The 18,910-nt window shown below is 45.3% G+C and overlaps 1 protein-coding gene across 5 annotated transcripts in view; it reads right to left on the reverse strand.

Annotated features, from left to right (window-relative positions):
- Nucleotides 1-2,973: 2,973 nt before the first annotated feature.
- Nucleotides 2,974-18,910, reverse strand: part of myocd (myocardin) — a 136,997-nt gene continuing 121,060 nt past the window's right edge. For 2 of the 5 annotated variants that reach the window (XM_036955691.1, XM_036955693.1), the window contains 10 exons: nucleotides 8,488-8,672; nucleotides 7,494-7,601; nucleotides 7,061-7,368; nucleotides 6,671-6,827; nucleotides 5,978-6,511; nucleotides 5,379-5,879; nucleotides 5,060-5,206; nucleotides 4,554-4,682; nucleotides 4,006-4,063; nucleotides 2,974-3,707 (listed from right to left, as the gene is read on the reverse strand). In XM_036955691.1, the coding sequence (XP_036811586.1) occupies nucleotides 3,076-3,707; nucleotides 4,006-4,063; nucleotides 4,554-4,682; nucleotides 5,060-5,206; nucleotides 5,379-5,879; nucleotides 5,978-6,511; nucleotides 6,671-6,827; nucleotides 7,061-7,368; nucleotides 7,494-7,601; nucleotides 8,488-8,672 (2,759 nt within the window). In that variant the 3' untranslated portion in view covers nucleotides 2,974-3,075. The remainder of the gene's footprint in view (nucleotides 3,708-4,005; nucleotides 4,064-4,553; nucleotides 4,683-5,059; nucleotides 5,207-5,378; nucleotides 5,880-5,977; nucleotides 6,512-6,670; nucleotides 6,828-7,060; nucleotides 7,369-7,493; nucleotides 7,602-8,487; nucleotides 8,673-18,910) is intronic. The other 3 variants (XM_036955692.1, XM_036955695.1, XM_036955694.1) reach the window with 3 other exon arrangements.

The raw sequence follows: 18,910 nt of genomic DNA on the forward strand, positions 1-18,910 counted from the left end.
AGGAAAATCACCCCTAGACATAGGTAAAGCTGCTGTAGGGGCACATTACCTGGCATCAATGTTGGAAATGCTCAATGGCCGAGTGAGGACATAGGGAGCATGTATTGTCTTCTGTGCTTGTATTGGTTATTTGTTTTTACAAGGTGTCAAGTGTTTCACAGGGATGTTGACTCCAATGCTTATCACAGTTGTGTCAAGTTGGCTGGATGTCCTTTGGGTGGTGTGGACCATTCTTGATACACATGGGAAACTGTTGAGTGTGAAAAACCCAGCGTGGTTGCAGTTCTTGACACAAACCGGTGCGCCTGGCACATACCCCGTTCAAAGGCACTTAAATCTTTTGTCTTGCCCATTCCCCTTATGAATGGCACACACACACAATCCATGTCTCAGGGCTTAACCTGTTTTCTTCCCTTCATCTACACTGAACAAGTGACATCTATAAGGGATCATATCTTCCACCTGGATTCACCTGGTCAGTCTGTCAGGGAAAGAGCAGGTGTTAATGTTTTGTATACTCGTGTGTGTGTGTGTGTGTGTGTGTGTGTGTGTGTGTGTGTGGTATGTATGTATGTAAAAAAAAAAACGCATGGCTTGACTCATCTGGGGTGACAACATGGGTGGTTGCAACCACAGAAAACCTATACACAAGGGTGCCAAGGCTTACTTCAGAAGTAACAGAGAATAAGGGTCTTCTACTAAAAACACATATTTTTAAAGAGCATTTGAGGGAAATGACCCCACTTTGGTCAGAATAACAATAAAACTGAACCGAATCTGACAGATGGCTAGACTAAGTCTGAGTTAATGTTTTGAAAGTTCTTCCCCATTTCAGTGTCATCACAAAATCTCAGTCAATCTGGTAGTCACATGATTCAAATCATACCCATAGTTATGCTTACTTGTTCTAATGTCTCAATTTGTGTCCTTACAAGAACGGTCCCATTTAGTTTAGCCATAGACGTCATATACATCTATTGCAGATGGGTAGTTATTTGAGCTATATTCACAGTTTTCATGAATACATTTCAGTAAACTTGTATTTTCAACATGTTTTTCCTTCCGGATTCAAAAGTCATTGTACAGATCCTACCCCAAACCTCTGCAGCGTGTAATGGTGGCTTTAGTACCACGTTTGTAGAAAGGTTACACGTACTTTATGTAACATATCGAACACAGATTATTCTCTGCTAGATTCACAGGATAGTCAAAACTCTGTATATATTACATTTTGATATTCACAAGTGCTGGTAAGAATGGATATTTACTCTGCATATATGCAGTACTTTTTATATCGTGTTGGTTCTCCATGGAAAACTGATAACACTGTTTTTAGAAAATATATTTTTCTTTGTAAATGATTTGGTTCAATTCATATACCATTTCAAACAGGCATCTTTTTTCAACGTTTTGGGAAGAACAATGCAAGATCAAAACAGCGGCATACGAGTTTGTAAATCAAGAATCCCATTTTTATCATAAAGGAATGTCAAAAATAAATATACTCTATCAACGTATAAATAAAATAAAAAATGAAAAAATAAATAACTAAGTGATGCTCACTAATATATAAACTGGTGAATTTTCCAAAGCTCAAATACAAAACAATTTATTGTAGATAACGAAAAGAAAAAAATAGAGATGAAATTTAGACTGATTTTCTTGCCATACTTCAGACTTCCTGGCTGTGACTAAAAAGCTGGAGCCTTGCACTAAAAATGTAATATGATTTATCAAAGCAGTGTGATAAAAGGGGTGAACCATGCACTGTAGAGTACCAGGTCTTGAATTATTGTAAATGCTTTTTGTGTGGCCCAAGTAATGGCTACATTGTTTGGTGTGAGGGGACATAGTCAGGAAATGCTTCATTTTTGAAATGCCAAGAGATTCTTATTGTGAAGTATTTAAGGCACAAACTGAGTGAAATATTGCTGTCTCTTCCTACAATCCATGCATTACTGCATCTGAAGACACTGCCCCTTTTATCGAAACTGTGACAAATGGGTTTTCAGACTAAAGCTAAGTATTAATCTTAATATAATATTGTGAATAAATATGCCAGTTCAGCGTGAGAAGAAACCTACGCGAGCACTTGCATGAAATGGCAAACTAAATGCTTTCCCTGCAAATCAATTCTAGGCTTAAGCAAAGTGTGACAATCTTCTAGGCTAATAATCAAGGCGCAAAATGTGAGATATTAAACATTTACATTGAAAATATCAAACTACATACTAAAATGATAAATATGACTTTGTGATAGTTTCTAACGTGTTCTCTCCCACACCACTGACAATTATGCAGACCTAAACTTGCCTCTGTCAGTAACCATATAATATTTACAAATTTGGCATTCGATTTCATCCAATTAAGATTGTCTTCTTTTGGTTTCCAGTAATACAAACATAGACACTCTCTTCACAAATAATACATTGATTGTCGAAATATGCGTCTTCAAGTCTAGGCGGCATAGGACTTACAACTGTAAGAAACTACTTGCATAAATCCTATAGACTTCTCATAAGGCAACGTTGGAATATTTTTTTCGTCCATAGCATTCATTTAATGAACATCCGTCATGGATCTATCCAGAGTCATACTGCTTCGGTAGTTGTGCGCATCATTGTCCAAGAAGACAAAGATCATGTAAAAAAAAAAAAAAAAAATGTTTCAATGCTCGTTATCAACAAACTATATGGCATTTCTGTGTGATTCTACTTGTGTTCTTTGGTAAATCGTTGCACTTAAAATTCCATTGTAAGGTTATCTGGAACCGGTTTTGGGACCAAGGCGAATTTGGTGTGATATCTTCAGCTGGTCTCCTGCTGTGTGTTTTTAGTTGCTGGTCAGTGTCTCTGGTCAGTATCTAACCCAGCAATTTTTTTGCTAGCTGGATGCTAGTTGCTAGCTAGTCTCCTTTGTCTTTTGGGGAGCTAGCTAGACACTATAGTCTCGTGTTTTCTAGGTAGCTAGCTAGTAGCTAGCTAGTCGTCTGCTGTGTTTTTTTTTTTGTAGGTACCTAGCCAGCTAGTGGATAGCTGATAGTGGCTAGCTGCTCCATAGCCAGTCTCTGGTGTTTCACCAGTGCTCTAGATGAAGGTCCATGGCTGTATTCAGGCTGATGTCTGTGACATCCAGGAACTCTGTGTTGAAAATGCTTGGCCCGGCGGCCGGGACGGAGTTGAACCCCGTAGCCGAGCTTGGGGGCGTCAGGTCCAGCCATTCCATCGTCTCCCACGGCGACTCGCTGAACGTCATGCCGACCATCCCCTGTGCCTCGGCCACGGATGACACTTTGGCGTTGATGGGGTGGATGGCAGATAGAGGCGTTGGCGTTTCCATCAGGTCCCTGTTGGGGAGAAGTTTGTCCTGGTGGGGGTGTTGGTGAGGGTGGTGGTGATTGGTGCTGGGGTAGCCTTCAGGTCCATCACCCCTCTCCTCCCCCTCCCCTGCTTCCTCGGCAGCCATCTTGAGAAGGGCGACCTCGCCCCCTCGGCCTAGGGGGCTTCCCAGCAGGTTCTCCAGGTGGCTGTCTGCAATGTGATTGGCTGTGTGGTCATAGTTGAGCTGGGAGGGGGGCAGGTGTTCGTAGTGTCTTTGGTTGAACTTTGGGACGGCGAGGCAGGTGGTTCCAGGGGAAACTGTAATGTGAGGCACAACTTTGGTTACAGAGGACCTCTCCCTCTCTTCTCTGGCGTTAGCTGGCATCTCTTGAAGAGAAGAGGATGGGGGGAGGGGGAGTCACAGCACAGAGTGTGATTTAATACCCATGTAAGAGGGAAATCTGGAGTTACGTAACTAAGCGGTGATGGATGGTATGTAGGGAGGCAAACTGACTAGTACCTTATGTAGGGGATTGAAACTAAATTGCTTGCAGTTACAAAGCCATTGCTCATTCATAACCATGGCCACAACATGCACTGACAGCTATATCACCTTCCAATTTCTAAGACTACACATTATATACATCACACACATTGAGACTGATTCGGGAATCAGTTCACTCACCTCCACTCTCTATGAGCACATCCAAAAGCTCATCCATCTGCTGACTCCTAGTCAGTTGCTAAAAAACAAAAATAAGAATGTGATTAACAATACATTCGTACTTTATCAACACCTTGTAAAAAAAATACACATCTGAAAGACATGTCCCCAGTTTTAGCACCATGTTGGGGATTTTTAATGCTATCAATGATAATGTTTCATGATGAAGGTTTTAACATTATGATATTGATATATTTTTTACAATGTTCTATAAGGCACTTGGGGCAACCACAACTCAAAATGACACAACCACAAAGCAGTCAGCTCTGAAGAAACCCGGTCAAACTTGGTCAAGGGTGCAAAAAGTGTGATGGATAAAGCAATGGATGGATGAACAAAGAGGTGCAAAGCAGGTGAGAGAGAGAGAGAGAGAGAGAAAGAGAGAGAGAAGGAAGGAAGTTAGATAGAAGGCGGGAATCGAAGCGACACCACAGAGGTTACAACAATGAAACAAATTGAGTTGGCTGGCCATGATCAGGAGCAGAGTTCGGGTGTATAATTTAGTTTACCTGCTTGACTGCATCCTCATAGCAAGGGGGCTGTCTAGAGTCGAATGCAGTTGAATCTGAGCTACAGAAGGCCGGGGTTGAGACTGGGCACTTTTGGCCAACGTGCCGGGGAGAGGGCAATATTGCCATCTATATGAAAAAATAGGCGAAAAAGTTGTATTACTGATAAGAAAATGGAGCTAGGATTTTAGTATAGTGTGGTAACTTATATGTAAGAAAACCTCTATGCATCCTGATAAAAACAAGATGCTTAAAAAAAAGAAGTTTGGGCTGTGGAGTTCTTGTGAAATGAGCTAGCTAGCTCATCGGAGAGATCTGCTTGAATCCGAACTGCTAAGTTGTGAAGAGTAGTACCATGAACCTCATGATGGAAGTTTTAGAGAGAAGCAACAAATGAATGGAAAGCAGAAAAATGGTTAAGTGAATGTGATGGTGGATACCCAGTCATGTGACACAACCATGTTCAACCGCTACAGACCAAGTTTAGACAGAATAATAGCTCTTGCCTTCTGCTGCATGTTTGGGTTCTTAGCCTTAGTGTTGACCCTGTGGATCAGGCCGTTGTCGGTCGAGTTGGGGAACACTGACTGAAGACGTCTCTGGTCAGAGGGATAGGAGCAGTTCACAGCCTGTCCTCCATTCTTCTGCTGAATCTGTTAGGAGGGAATACATAATTCTCATGACCACCAAGCTATCAATCAATAGTCATGTGAACAGAGTTACAACGGACACAATATAAAGAACATTTTAGAGCCAACATATAAAGTACATGTAGACCATTGTCTCTTGGAAAGACTCATAACAAGCGCTCTGCCTTAGGCCTACCTGCATGTTGCGGGGCCTGGTGCTGGTCTGGTTGAGGGAGTGGCTACACCCGTCTCTGCCCAGCGGCGGTGACAGCAGGTAGGGGTTGTTGGGGGAGGAAGGCTGGGAGCTGCTGGAGGTCTTGGCGATGGGCGAGTCTTGAGGAGAGCACTGGGGGCTGAGGAAGGCAGACATGCCAGAGGGACTTCCAGAGGAGGGGACTGAGTCCAGGCATCGTTGCCCACCAGGGCCCCCCATATTGGTCAGAGAGGCACCGCAGTGGCCCATCCCCTCCATGCAGCTTCCTGGAGGACTCTTGAGGTGCTTGGGGGAAGAGAGGGGGCAGCTGGAGGAGAGGGACATGGGCTCCTGTTTGACAGTCACTCCAAAGAAGTGCTGCCCCATCAGCGAGGGGGATTGCTGCAGGTGCAGGTGGTGGGGCTGGGACGGAGCCGGGACACCCTCATGTGTGGCGCCATGGCAACGCTTCCTCTTGTGCAGCTGCATCTTGAGCTCCTCCACCTATTGTGAAACAAGGTGTTAACAGTAGGTAAGCTTAGCCTTGAATGGCCCTTTAAGGACAATAACATTTTATTGAGTTGAACAGTGCGTTTACCCACCTGTCTCTGTTCCTGGTGCAGCTTCCACGTCAGCTCCTCGATCACTTTTTGTTTCTCCACCAACATCTTATCCTTCTCTGCCTCCAGACCCTCCATCCCTCCACCTTCACCTCCCCGTAGTCCTGCCCCACTCAGACCCCCTCCCCCCAGGCCTTCTTCAGAGCTGAGCTGGGCCGGGGACGGCTGGAGGCCAAACTGTGGAGGAGAGGACATGGGCACGTCGCTGAAGCTGTCTGGGAGCGAGCCGCTACGGGAGAGGTCTGAGGAAGCGGGGGAGATGGGTGGGGTGGAGGAGGTGCTGGGGTAAGGGTAATATCCCCCCTGGGAGAGGGCGCTGGAGGAGGAGGGGGACTGGTAGGAGGACAGGGACCCCGTGGGGGTGACAGGGAAGGTGACCGTGGTGATGTCATTGGAGCCTGAATGCGAGGGGCTTGAGGTGGGGTCCTTAAAGGGGCGGAGTCTCTCAATGAGGGCTGTCTTGGTGCCTGAGACGGGCATGCCCCGGATACGAAGCTGCTGCCTGAGCTCTGACACCTGTAAGATGAAGGGAGAGAGAGATATAGCGACGGATAGAGGGGTAGAGGAAAGACATTCGATGCTTGCATTTTGAAAATCGTACACTTACAGTATATGAGTTCTTTTTCCAACCCGTAATAAAGAATATATCCCTCGCTTTATGGACAGAGTACCTACCTTCAGGTCATCCAGGTTAGGTGGCAGAGGACCAGGTTTGACTGGTGAGATGCTGGTTTGACCAGAGTATGTGGTCTTAACTGGAGACGACGAGCTGCTGTTGATCATGTTAGTAGTAACACTGGAGCTACCCACTGTCAGCTGCTCACTGGATTGTCTAAAGATAGGAAAACATTCGATTTTCGTGAGATAAAGATAAAAAAATTACAATATTATGGAACATTCAACATTCATGGTCTAACTCTAACCCCACGTCTCAGATCTGACCTTCAATGTACAGAATGTACAGAATGTACTGTAGTACAGAATGTACATTGAAGGTCATACATTGAAGGTCAGATTTGAGACATGGGGTTAGAGTTAGACCATCTCCCCATCCAGGGTACTCACTTTTGGGCTTGGACTGGCTGGTGCAGGGGCTGGTAGCTGAAACTAGGCTGCCGTTGATGTGCATGGGCCTGTGTGTGTTGGGAGTGTGTATGCTGGGAGTGTGTGTGTGCGTGTTTCTGCTGGCTGAGGATCTGCAGCTGTAGGAAGAGCTGTTGTTGCTGCAGTAGCCTGGCGTAGGCTGAGTCCATGGGAGGGGGAGACTTCTCGGGCTTCTGGTCCGGAGGGATGTACTGGTGGTACTTCAGCTTCTTCACCTTGGGCTTCACGTCTTTGGGCTTCTTGTGGCGGTTTTTGTCCGATGTCTTGGACTGTAGAATCAATGGGATAAATAGTGAGAACATACAATATACGCAATACAAGTTGAAGTTTTCTAATGGGATGCATCATCTTGGCTATGAAGAGGTCAGTACGACAGGAAAGTGTTTGTTCCTACCTTGACTATGGCAGGGACAGGTATGGGTGGGGTGGCAGACAGCCCATTGTTAGCCGCAGACAAGCCATCTTCCTTGCTCTGATCAGACGGGTCCCTGTTCTGACACCCCTGGAACACAAATGCAGACAGGGAGTCAGTAGGAAGACATGAATACAGGAAATGTTAACTACATTCAGTGGTTGGCCCACCATAAAACAATAAGATGAATTCAAAGAAAATGTATTGGTTTATATAAAACATGTAAATTAAATCATTTGAAAATAGGAATTAGGTACTAAGCCCAAGCTGACTTTGGGTAAACACTTAAAATAAAAACAGTTTATGGCAGAAGCTTCCAGTGACCGTTGGGAATGATGTCATCATCTCTGTCCACACGGTGGGGGGAGAGTGGTGCAGAATGCAGGAAGTCGCTGAGATGATAAAACACAGGAAGCAGTAGCCTTCAGCATACTGTGTCTGTGTGAGACAGACAGACTGGCATAGAGGAATGTGACACGTGCCAAAGAGCAGTCACACATGTTCCAACGGTCACAAGAGAACCCAGGGGAGGACACTGTACTTCTCCCAGCCACCACAAGATGGCAGACTTCACCTAGCTCCCTGCTTGAATTGACTCATTACCGCATAACTGACTGGGGTATGTTTGTGAACGCATAGGGCAGACTTTGGTGCACCTATTGTTCCTAGTGTGTTTATTCATGGAGGATAGTTTATGTTATGATACATTATCAAGAAGGAGGAGGAGGAGGAGAAGAGGGAAGTGGTGATGGGGGGGAAATGAGAGGACAATGGACCTGTTTGGGTAAGGCGAGAGGTAAGGAGGAGGAGGAGAAGAGGGAAGTGGTAATGGAGGGGAAATGAGAGGACGATGGACCTATTTGGGTAAGGCGAGAGGTAAGGAGGAGGAGAAGAGGGAAGTGGTGATGGAGAGGAAATGAGAGGACGATGGACCTATTTGGGTAAGGCGAGAGGTAAGGAGGAGGAGGAGTATTACCTGTTTAGGGCTAGTGAGGGCTGGTGATGAGGAGGAGGAGGGGGTGCTGCCCATGGCCTCAGAGGAGGGGCATGCGGACCCCTGGGACTCGTCACTGTGGTGTTGCTCTGGAGACAGACTGTCACTGCTGCTGTCCTCCTCGAACGCATACGAATCCTCCTGCTTAGGAAACTTCCCATGGTTCACTGGAGAGAGAGAGAGAGAGAGAGTGAGAGAGGAGAGAGAGAGAGAGAAGAGAGAGAGAGAAGGGAGGAGAGAGGAGAGAGAGAGTGAGAAGGTAGGAGAGAGGAGAGAGAGAGAGAGAGAGAGAGAGAGAGAGTGAGAGAGAGAGAGAGGAGAGAGAGAGAGAGAGGAGAGAGAGAGAGAGAGGAGAGAGAGAGAGAGAGAAGGGAGGAGAGAGGGAGGGGATGAGAACTTGATGTGGTTCACTACAGAGAACCACACAGGAGGCAGTTTAACCACACGCAGAGAGACAGAGGACTGAAACCTGACACACCACAAGATACTGGCAAAGAGGGTTTAGAATTGAAGGATTTTGAGACGTAAGTCTGTTCATATCTTTAAATATTTCCAGAGGTTCAAACATAACATTCATTGGACTTTTGCAGGGTTGTGTATTACTGAGAGAGATGTGAATGTGTGTATGTAGCTAGTATGTGGCTGTCTGAGAACTGCCTACGTGCGACACCACTGCACATTGCTCTGTACAACGCAGTCCATATCCGTTCCATTGTATAACATCAGTATTCACACACTGCCCTTCTGTCACTGTCACCTAGTGAAACACTTAGCCCTGAGGTGCTACTCTGCAGTGGGCAGAGATTGACATGGCCACTTGGCTGATTGGCTGAAGTGATAGTGAACAGAGCCTTGATTGGTTTAGCTGTTAGAGACTATGTTATCTGGAGGAGCAGAGCCTGAGGTTAACAAAGGGACAGAGCCAGGAGAGGGGAGGAGTGGTAATGTGTGTGTGTGTGTGCGCGTGCCTGTGACTCTCTTTTAGAATGAGAACATGTGACCTGCCAAGAGCAGACCCTGGTTTCAATCACACCATCAGCCCTGCTCTGTGGCACGCTGGGCCTGCACACACACAGCGGCACAGGCCTGGGTGTTATTTCCTACCACCTGTTGGTATTGAACTCACTCACTCTGCACTCACTCTGCACTCTCTTTGTGCTCTCTCTCCCTCCCTCCCTTCCTCACGCACGCACGCACGCACGCACGCACGCACGCACGCACACACACACACACACACACACACACACACACACACACACACACACACACACACACACACACAGGTTCAGGACCACCTGACTGGGTAGGGCTGTCTACTTTAGTCCCACTCGGTCACAGAAAGGACACTAGCATGGGGACAGAACAAGTTGTTACTGGGCTATTATTATGTTCTGATGCATGATCGTCTCAAACTAACCACATCCTGAGTTCCTCCACATAACATCTCTCTGTCAGCAAGGACTGCAACTGGATGTCAGAGGTCTAATATTTTGTCAAAGATGATAAAGAAATGGAAGAGGTCATCGCATTGCAGGATGGAGCGGGTGGGGGTCTCCGTGATATATAAGGTTTGTGTGTGTGTGAGAGGGGTGAAGGGGAGGTGGCAGACAGCTGAACAACAGCCTTGTCCAATCAGATACCTTCATAGGTGACTCACTGGAGCCATATAAATCAGAGAAGTGGGGGAGGGACACACATACACACACACACACACTTCTCTTGAGAGAAGGGTGGACCCAAATACAGCTGCTGTTTGTCTCAATAAGCATCCTCCCTGTTCATAGGGAGGTAGAGTAAACCTCGCCGCTTCAGCCCCGTGTTGACCTTACGCAATATGTTTACTGAAGAGCCCGAGGAGGAAAACAGAAAACCAGCGTATACAAAAACCAAGGCATGATATAAAGGGGAGGACTAACATACTTGGATGTAAGAGAAACATTTCAATATGTCCCAGTAGGATGCCCAAGGTTAAGGGATCCTTATCCATTTCCAGAATGGGTTTTCTGGCCAGTTTAGGAAATAGTATGCTTTTATAGTGTTCTATGGTTGCCACATCATTTCAATAGGGAAGCTATGATGTTGCAAAATATACCACCAACTCTACAGAGAGCTGAACTGCATGCAATTCAATGCATGCTCTCGGTTGCTTGTGGTTCACAGTAAACTTAAAAGGCCCAATCCAGCCGTTTTTTAATACTGAACAAAAATATAAACGCAACATGTAAGGTGTTGGTCCCATGTTTCATAAGCTGAAATAAAAGACCCCTGAAATTTTCCATATCGACAAAATGCTTATTTTTCTCAAATGTTGTGCACAAATTTGTTTATATCCCACATTTTACCGATCATTTTTCCTTTGCCAAAATAATTCATCCACCTGACAGGTGTGGAACATCAAGAAGCTGATTAAACAGCATGATTATTACACAGGTGCACCTTGTGCCGATGACAATAAAAGGTCACTCTAAAATGTGCAGTTTTGTCAAACAACACAATGCCGCAGATGTCTAAAGTTTTGAGGGAGCGTGCTGACTTCAGGAATAACCACCAGAGCTGTTGCCCGAGTTGATTGTTAATTTAGTTATTTATCTTCTATAAACCGCCTCCAACGTTGTTTTAAAGAATTTGGCAGTACGTCCAACCAGCCTCACAACCACATGTAACTAAGCCAGCCCAGGACATGTAGCCATGCCAGCCCAGGACCTCCACATCCGGCTTCTTCACCAGCCACCCAGATAACTGCTGATGAAACTGTGGGTTTGCACAACCAAAGAATTTCTGCACAAACTGTCAGAAACCGTCTCAGGGAAGCTCCTCTGCATGATCGTCGTCCTCACCATGGTCTTGATCTGACTGCAGTTCGGCATCAGAACCAACTTCAGTGGGGAAATGCTCACCTTCGATGGAGAAGTGTGCTCTTCACAGATGAATCCCGGTTTCAACTGTACCTGGCAGATAGCAGACAGCTGTATTGCATCGTGTGAGTGAGTGGTTTGCTGATGTCAACGTTGTGAACAGAGTGCCCCATGGTGTGGATGGGGTTATGGTATGGGCAGGCATAAGCTACAAACAACAAACACAATTACATTTTTGTCAATGGCAATTTGAATGGTTTTCTGATCTACAACCCTACTTTTTTTTAAGGTGACCAACAGATGTATAGTGTCACGCCCTGGCCATAGAAAGGTTTTTATTCTCTATTTTGGTTAGGCCAGGGTGTGACTAGGGTGGGCATTCTAGTTTATTTATTTCTATGGTGTGGCTCCAGTACACCTCCTTGGACCAGGATATCCTGCGCCGGCTCTGCGCACTGTGTCTCCGATGCGTCTGCACAGCCCAGTGCGTCCTGTGCCAGCGCCCCGCATTTGCAGGGTGAAAATAAACATCCAGCCAGGACGGGTTGTGCCAGCTCTACGCTCCAGACCGCCAGTGCGCCTCCACAGTCCAGTACGTCCTGTGCCTCCTTCTCGCACTCGCCCTGAGGTGCGTGTATTCAGCCTGGTGCCACCTGTACCAGTCCCACACATTAGACCTCCAGTACGCCTCCACAGTCCAGTATGTCCTGTGCTTCCTCTCCGCACTCACCCTGAGGTGCGTTTCATCAGCCCGGTGCCACCGGTACCGGTCCCACGCATCAAGCTTCCAGTGTGCCTCCACAGTCCAGAGCTTCCGGAGACAGTTCCCAGTCCAGAGCTTCCGGCGCCGTTTCACAGTCCGGAGCCTCCAACGACGGGCCACAGTCCGGAGCCGGTCCCCAGTCCGGAGCCTCTGGAGTCGGTCCCCAGTCCGGAGCCTCTGGAGCCGGACCCCAGTCCGGAGCCTCTGGAGCCGGGCCCCAGTCCGGAGCCTCCAGCGAAGGGCCCCAGTCCGGAGCCGGGCCCCAGTCCGGAGCCGGGCCCCAGTCCGGAGCCTCCGGAGCCGGTCCCCAGTCCGGAGCCTCTGGAGCCGATCCCTAGTCCGGAGCCTGTGGCGACAGTGCCCAGTCCGGATCCTGCGGCGACGGTCCCCAGTCCGGAGCCTCAGGAGCCGATCCCTAGACTGGAGCCTGTGGCGACGGTCCACAGTCCGGATCCTGCGGCGACGGTCCCCAGTCCGGAGCCTCCGGAGCCGATCCCTAGACCGGAGCCTATGGCGACGGTCCCCAGTCCGGAGCCTCCGATGATGATCGGTGGTCTGGTTCCTCCGGCGATGATCTGTGGCCCGGTTCCTCCAGTGAAGGTCCATGCACCAGGGCCGCCACCAAAGTGGAGGGATCTGCGGGCGGAGGGGGGTCTACGTCCCGCTCCAGAGCCGCCGCCGTAAAGGGATGCCCACCCGGACCCTCCCCTTTAGAGGGGTACTGTCACGCCCTGGCCGTAGAGAGGTTTTTATTCTCTTTTGGTTAGGCCAGGGTGTGACTAGGGTGGGCATTCTAGTTTCTTTATTTCTATGTTGGTGTGGTTCCAAACAGAGGCAGCTGTCTATCGTTGTCTTTGATTGGGGATCATATATAAGTTGTCCTTTTTCGTTTGGGTTTTGTGGGTAGTTGTTTTCTGTTTAGTGTCTTCACCTGACAGGACTGTTTCGGTTTTCCCTATTTGTTATTTTTGTTTGAGTGTTTTAAGTATGAAATTTATCATGAACACTTACCACGCTGCGTTTTGATCCACTCCTTCATACGACGATCGTTACACACAGCTGTATTCCCAGTTATGTGAAATCCATAGATTAGGCACTCATTTATTTATTTAAATTGACTGATTTCCTGATATAAACTGTAACTCAGTAAAACCTTTGACATTGTTGCATGTTGCATTATATTTTATATTTTATATATATATATTTATTTATATATTTTTTTAAATGTTTTATATATATTTTTGTTCAGTGTATCAATATCAAATCATTTCTGGGTAACAATTAAGTACCTAACTGCTATATAATCTTTATTTAAATTAAAATGGTCAAAAAGAAACAAAGAGCAATTTGTCCAGCAAACATTTTTCTAGGACTGTCTGGAAGTGAGGGCCTAATTGGACCAGCCTAATGGGAGGGATATGTAACCTGAAAACTAGCTGTTATTGGCAGAGGTTTGAAACTCAATTTGTTATTGGTCGATTAACTTTTCAAACGTTAACTTGTCAGAACTTGTCATAATATGGTCATAACACTGTCATGACCCATATATTTACACCTGTTGTGACTTATATTCCGTTATTTTTTGGTCTGGTTATGACACCTACATAAGAGTGTCAAACCACATTTATTCAAATGTGTTTTTTTCCCTGCCAAGAAATGTCCTTTCATTTGAAAGTTTGCTTCTTAATTCCTTTGTTGTTGTTGCAAGGAATTCTTTACAGTCGTGTTTTTTTCTCCTCATATTTTAAATCACTTGTAGAAAATACACGTTATGACACTGTCATGAAGCATTATGACCATCCTGTGTCACTTTACTTGGACTAAGACAATGCACTCTTGCTCCTCATGCTTTGTCCTGCTCCTGAAATCTGCTCCAGCATTCATTCCAGTCATCAGCAACAGAGCGTTGGAGAAGGTGTAGGTATGACATCAATGTGTGCGCAATTCCAATGATCCTTTAATATGTTAAATTTCAGAAAATATAAAATAAACATACTGTTGACAAGTAGCCAGACATAAAATAATGTAATATACAATATGTCACAACAGGTCTGAATGTGTGTCATGACAGTGTTTTGACCATATTATGTCAGGTTGTGACCATGTCATAAGGTGATGACATGGGTGTCAAGTAAAGTGTTACCAATAACTTATATCGGCTGGTGATGTCGCCAGGCAGGCCAAAACTCCCTCCAGCCAAAACACACTTACATTTCAGGCGGTCTATTCAAACAGCTCTTACACTAAAACGTCATTATCACCATTTTCACAATTTCACAGTATTATTCCAACCTCGTAATGTGAAATAATCACAGAGTGTACAAAACGTTAAGGACACCTGCTCGTTCCATGACAGACTGACCAGGTAAATCAAGTGAAAGCTATTATACCGTATTGATGTCACTTGGTAAATCCACTTCAATCAGTGTAAATGAAGGGGAGGAGACAGGTTCAATAAGGATTTTAAAGCCTTGAGACAATTAAGACATGGATTGTGTGTGTGTGCCATTTAGAGGGTGAATGGGGAAGACAAAATATTTAAGTGTCTTTGAACAGGGTATGGTAGGAGGTGCCAGGAGCAACGGTTTGAGTCAAATACTGCAACGCTGCTGGGTTTTCCACGCTCAACAGTTTCCTGTGTGTATAAAGCATGGTCCACCACCCAAAGGACATCCAGCTAACTTGACACAACTGTGGGAAGCATTGGAGTCAACATGGACCAGCAGCCCTGTGGAACGCTTTCGACACCTTGTAGAGTCCATGTCCCAACGAATTGAGTCTGTTCTGAGGGGGGGGGGGGGGGGGGGGGGGGGGAGCAGCTCAATATTACGAAGGTGTCCTTAATATTTTGTATACTCAGCGTATATACACAACACAGGAAATCACGGTTTTGACTGCACTTTGCCTTTAAACATGTTTACTATGTTTAGTCTAGGTCCATCGGTTAGTTTTTCACCGCAGCTGCATAGCCTTATTTCCAGGCCACTAAAGAGTTAAAACACACCTTTTTCAAACTCAAAAACTAATTTAAAACCAAACTCACACGTTTACGTGTCAAAAATCACACACCGGTGATTGTGAGTCACACACGTCAAGATACAGGCAGATAGGTGTTACGTGCAAAGGGCCTCCGATCACTCAGTGATACCTGTCGTGGCGGCTGCCTGTCTGAAGGCAGCAGAGTCTACGGGAATTATATTCTTGTGCACCAGCTCCATGGGGCCAGGTCTCAGGGCCAGTTTGTCATTGAGGTTGTCTGCCAGGCGAGCTCTCTTCAGCCTCAGCTGAGCCTCCACAGACGATATGTCCCCCTCCGGGTCTACATATACACAGCAAGCAAAACCACACTATTAACTCCCTTGACTATTAACATTTTTGCATATGAGTTGATTAAGGCCAGTTGGGCTTGCTCCTCATCTAAATCTCCAGTGGCAAAACATCCACTGACGACTTATACTTGTCCTGGTCCGAGCCCTGTTCCAAGGAGTTCTCCCAAAATTTCAGCCCTAATGCCTAAGTGTCAGAGCTGGTGAGCTGACAGACTTCCTCCAATGGATAAATAAATGGGTTAGAGATAATTCAAAGGGATATTGTGATATGGGTAAGACTGCCTTGCACACACACTGCCCATTAATCCTATACAAATAATCCTGGGTTGGGTTGGCCCAATATCCATTCTTCTCTTTCAGTAGGATGGATAACCTGCTGATGAGCTGTAGCCTGAGCTAGCTTGATTAAACCACTGAGAGAAATAGTAACCACTGATTTGGTCAAATCTTTCATTGATGGCTGAAATCTGGACTATGTGCAGGGAAACAATTGAATGGAATGATATTAAGCATATTTCGTCGGCTCCTTCTAATTAAGAACTATTGCCGTCTCATTAAGAATTGACAGAACATTTTAAAACATCATTTTGTACAGACCACAAGTCATCATTTTGTACAGACCACAAATTATAGTTACATCTATCTAGTCCAGAGTACGGCTATTGGTTACAATCACTGATCAATATCCTTTCCAAATAGAGAAACTACTGGACTACTTGCATTCAACACCTTAGAATTCGATTTTTACACTAGGTCAGTGTTAAAGGTACATCAGCCACGTAGGTACGGGTTGGGTCCGGGCCCATCTTTTTTTAATGCTCTCTTCTTGTCTGTGTTCCAAACAGGCAGAGGTGGGTAGTAACACGCTAAAAGTAATGCGTTTACATGTACTTAAGTACATTTAAACTAAAGGGGAGGAGAATGGGCCAGCCAAGAAAGTGAAAGACCCTTCAAACTGTAAAGGAGCGGTTGGGAAGAGAAGGAGGACAGAGGGTAAATCCCACCATGGCAGGAAAAAGATGATTGAGTTGACTTCGGCAATTGATATCTGCACTGCTTGATCATTTATAACTCACATGATTCTTACCTGAATACCTACCTTGATGTTTAATCCCATGCTGAAATGGGTCTCTTTTTTGCATACTAGTAACATGATTGATAGTGACATTTCGATGTTGTTTGGCTGTTGTAACACCTACCTGATCCTCCTTGGTCTTCCATTCTGAGTACAAAATGAAAGGTACATCACACTTGGTGTAAATCCTTTTAGTACGCATTCACCATCGCATGTACCTGAAATTCTATTGTGAAATAAATGTTCATTCATGCTATTGACATTTTGATTCCAAACTCTTGAGTACCAATTACCTTTTTTTAATGAAATTGAACACACTGATACAGTAAATATTAAGACAACTTTGAAAAGGACCATCATTGAAACTGTACAGCCTATGGACTTTGTTTGATGTCCGTCTTCATTGGAGACTACCTGTGCTGGAGGGAGGACATCTGCAATTTAGCATTTCTATAAGGATCCCAATTAGCTGCTGCTAATGCAGCCGCTACTCTTCCTGGGGTCCACAAGATTACACTAAGTGGTTGTTCTTTATGTTTGCTGTCACAATTTACCAGGTGTAAAACATTTGATTTGTAGCTAGCACTTACACTACATATATACACAAAAGTATGTGGACACACCTTCAATTTAGTCGATTCGGCTATTTCAGCCACAACTGTTGGTCACAGGTGTATAAAACAGAGCACACGGCCATGCAATCTCCATAGACAAACACTGGCAGTAAAATGGCCTTACTGAAGAGCTCAGCAACGTCCGCACAATAACTGTTTGTTGGGAGCTTCATGAAATGGGTTTCCATGGCCGAGCAGCCTCAGACAAGCCTAAGATCACCATGAGCAATGCCAAGCATTGGCTGGAGTGGTGTAAACTTCGCCGCCTATAGACTCTGGAGCAGTGGAAACGCTTTCTCTGGAGTGATGAATCATGCTTCACCGTCTGGCAGTCCGACGGACGAATTTGGGTTTGCCAGGAGAACGCTACATGACCGAATGCATAGTGCCAACTGTAAAGTTGGGTGGAGGAGGAATAATGGTGTGGGGCTGTTTTTCATGGTTCGGGCTAGGCCCCTTAGCTCCAGTGAAGGGAAATATTAACGCTACAGCATACAATGGCATTCTAGACGATTCTATGCTTCCAACTTTGTGGCAACAGTTTGGGGAAGGCCCTTTCCTGTTTCCATGACAATGCCCCGGTGCAGAAAGCGAGGTCCATACAGATATATATTTTTTTTCTCGAGTTTAGTGTGGAAGAACTTGACTGGCCTGCACAGAGCCCTGACCTCAACCCCATCAAACACCTTTGGGATGAAATGGAACGCCAACTGTAAGCCAGGCCTAACCGCCCAACATCAGTGCCCGACCTCACTAATGCTCTTGTCGCTGAATGGAAACAAGTTCCAGCAGGAATGTTCCAACATCTAGTGGAAAGCCTTCCCAGAAGAGTGGAGGCTGTTATAGCAGCAAAGGAGGAACCAACTCCATATTAATGCTCATGATTTTGGAATGAGTTGTTCGACAACCAGGTGTCCACATGTTTGTGGTCATGAATTGTAAGTCGTTTTCTGTCCGGATACTTTTTCACTCTTACTTGAGTAGTTTCTTAAGAGGGCTACTTTTACTCTTACTTGAGTAAATTACAATCTAGGTGACAGTATTTGTACTTAAATGCAGATTTTTCAGTACTCCACCCACCTTTTCAAACAAGGAACTATTTGTCTTTTTACCTAAATATGCAAACACCATCAGATAGAATTCCTAGCAAGCAGTGCTGGAATGACGTTCCCTCTCCTGGGAACGTCAAAACATAACTAACTGAAAGCAAGATCCGCAATAAGCCATAAATATGACCGCATTGAGGCATATGTCACTGTGCTTCTATGGCTATATGTACCATGCCACTCCCTACCTCATTTGTTCATTTAGCATACAAGTCAACACATCTATATTTTAGCTTGAATTAGCATTAAAACGGAACATTTTTATCTTTGCCCCATGAAAAAATGTGTAGAAATTCATAATTGCAACAAATGTCTGGCTACAGTACTGAGGTATGGTGTTCACTGATACCTTACAGCAAATTCTCCAGTGTTAAATCCACAGAGAGTGTTAAGTTTAACACTGGTTCATTGTCTATATGGGTCCACACTTTTCAGTGTTAAATTAGCAAACGGTTTAGTGTGAAGCCTTATTTGCATATTTCCCAGAGTGTCTTGCCTTTTGAGTGACTTGTAGAGTTACCACCCATGACTGTATTTGTGACAGAGACATGGTTGTTTCATTCATCCATTTTCAGTCCAGTGGCCTTCACCAAGTGTGATCCTAAATGAATATGTTATCATGAAATTGTAATACAAAACAACACATCATTTCTAAGGCCTAGT

The sequence above is a fragment of the Oncorhynchus mykiss genome, chromosome 20, assembly GCF_013265735.2.
Source record: "Oncorhynchus mykiss isolate Arlee chromosome 20, USDA_OmykA_1.1, whole genome shotgun sequence".
Taxonomy (NCBI): Eukaryota; Metazoa; Chordata; class Actinopteri; order Salmoniformes; family Salmonidae; genus Oncorhynchus; species Oncorhynchus mykiss.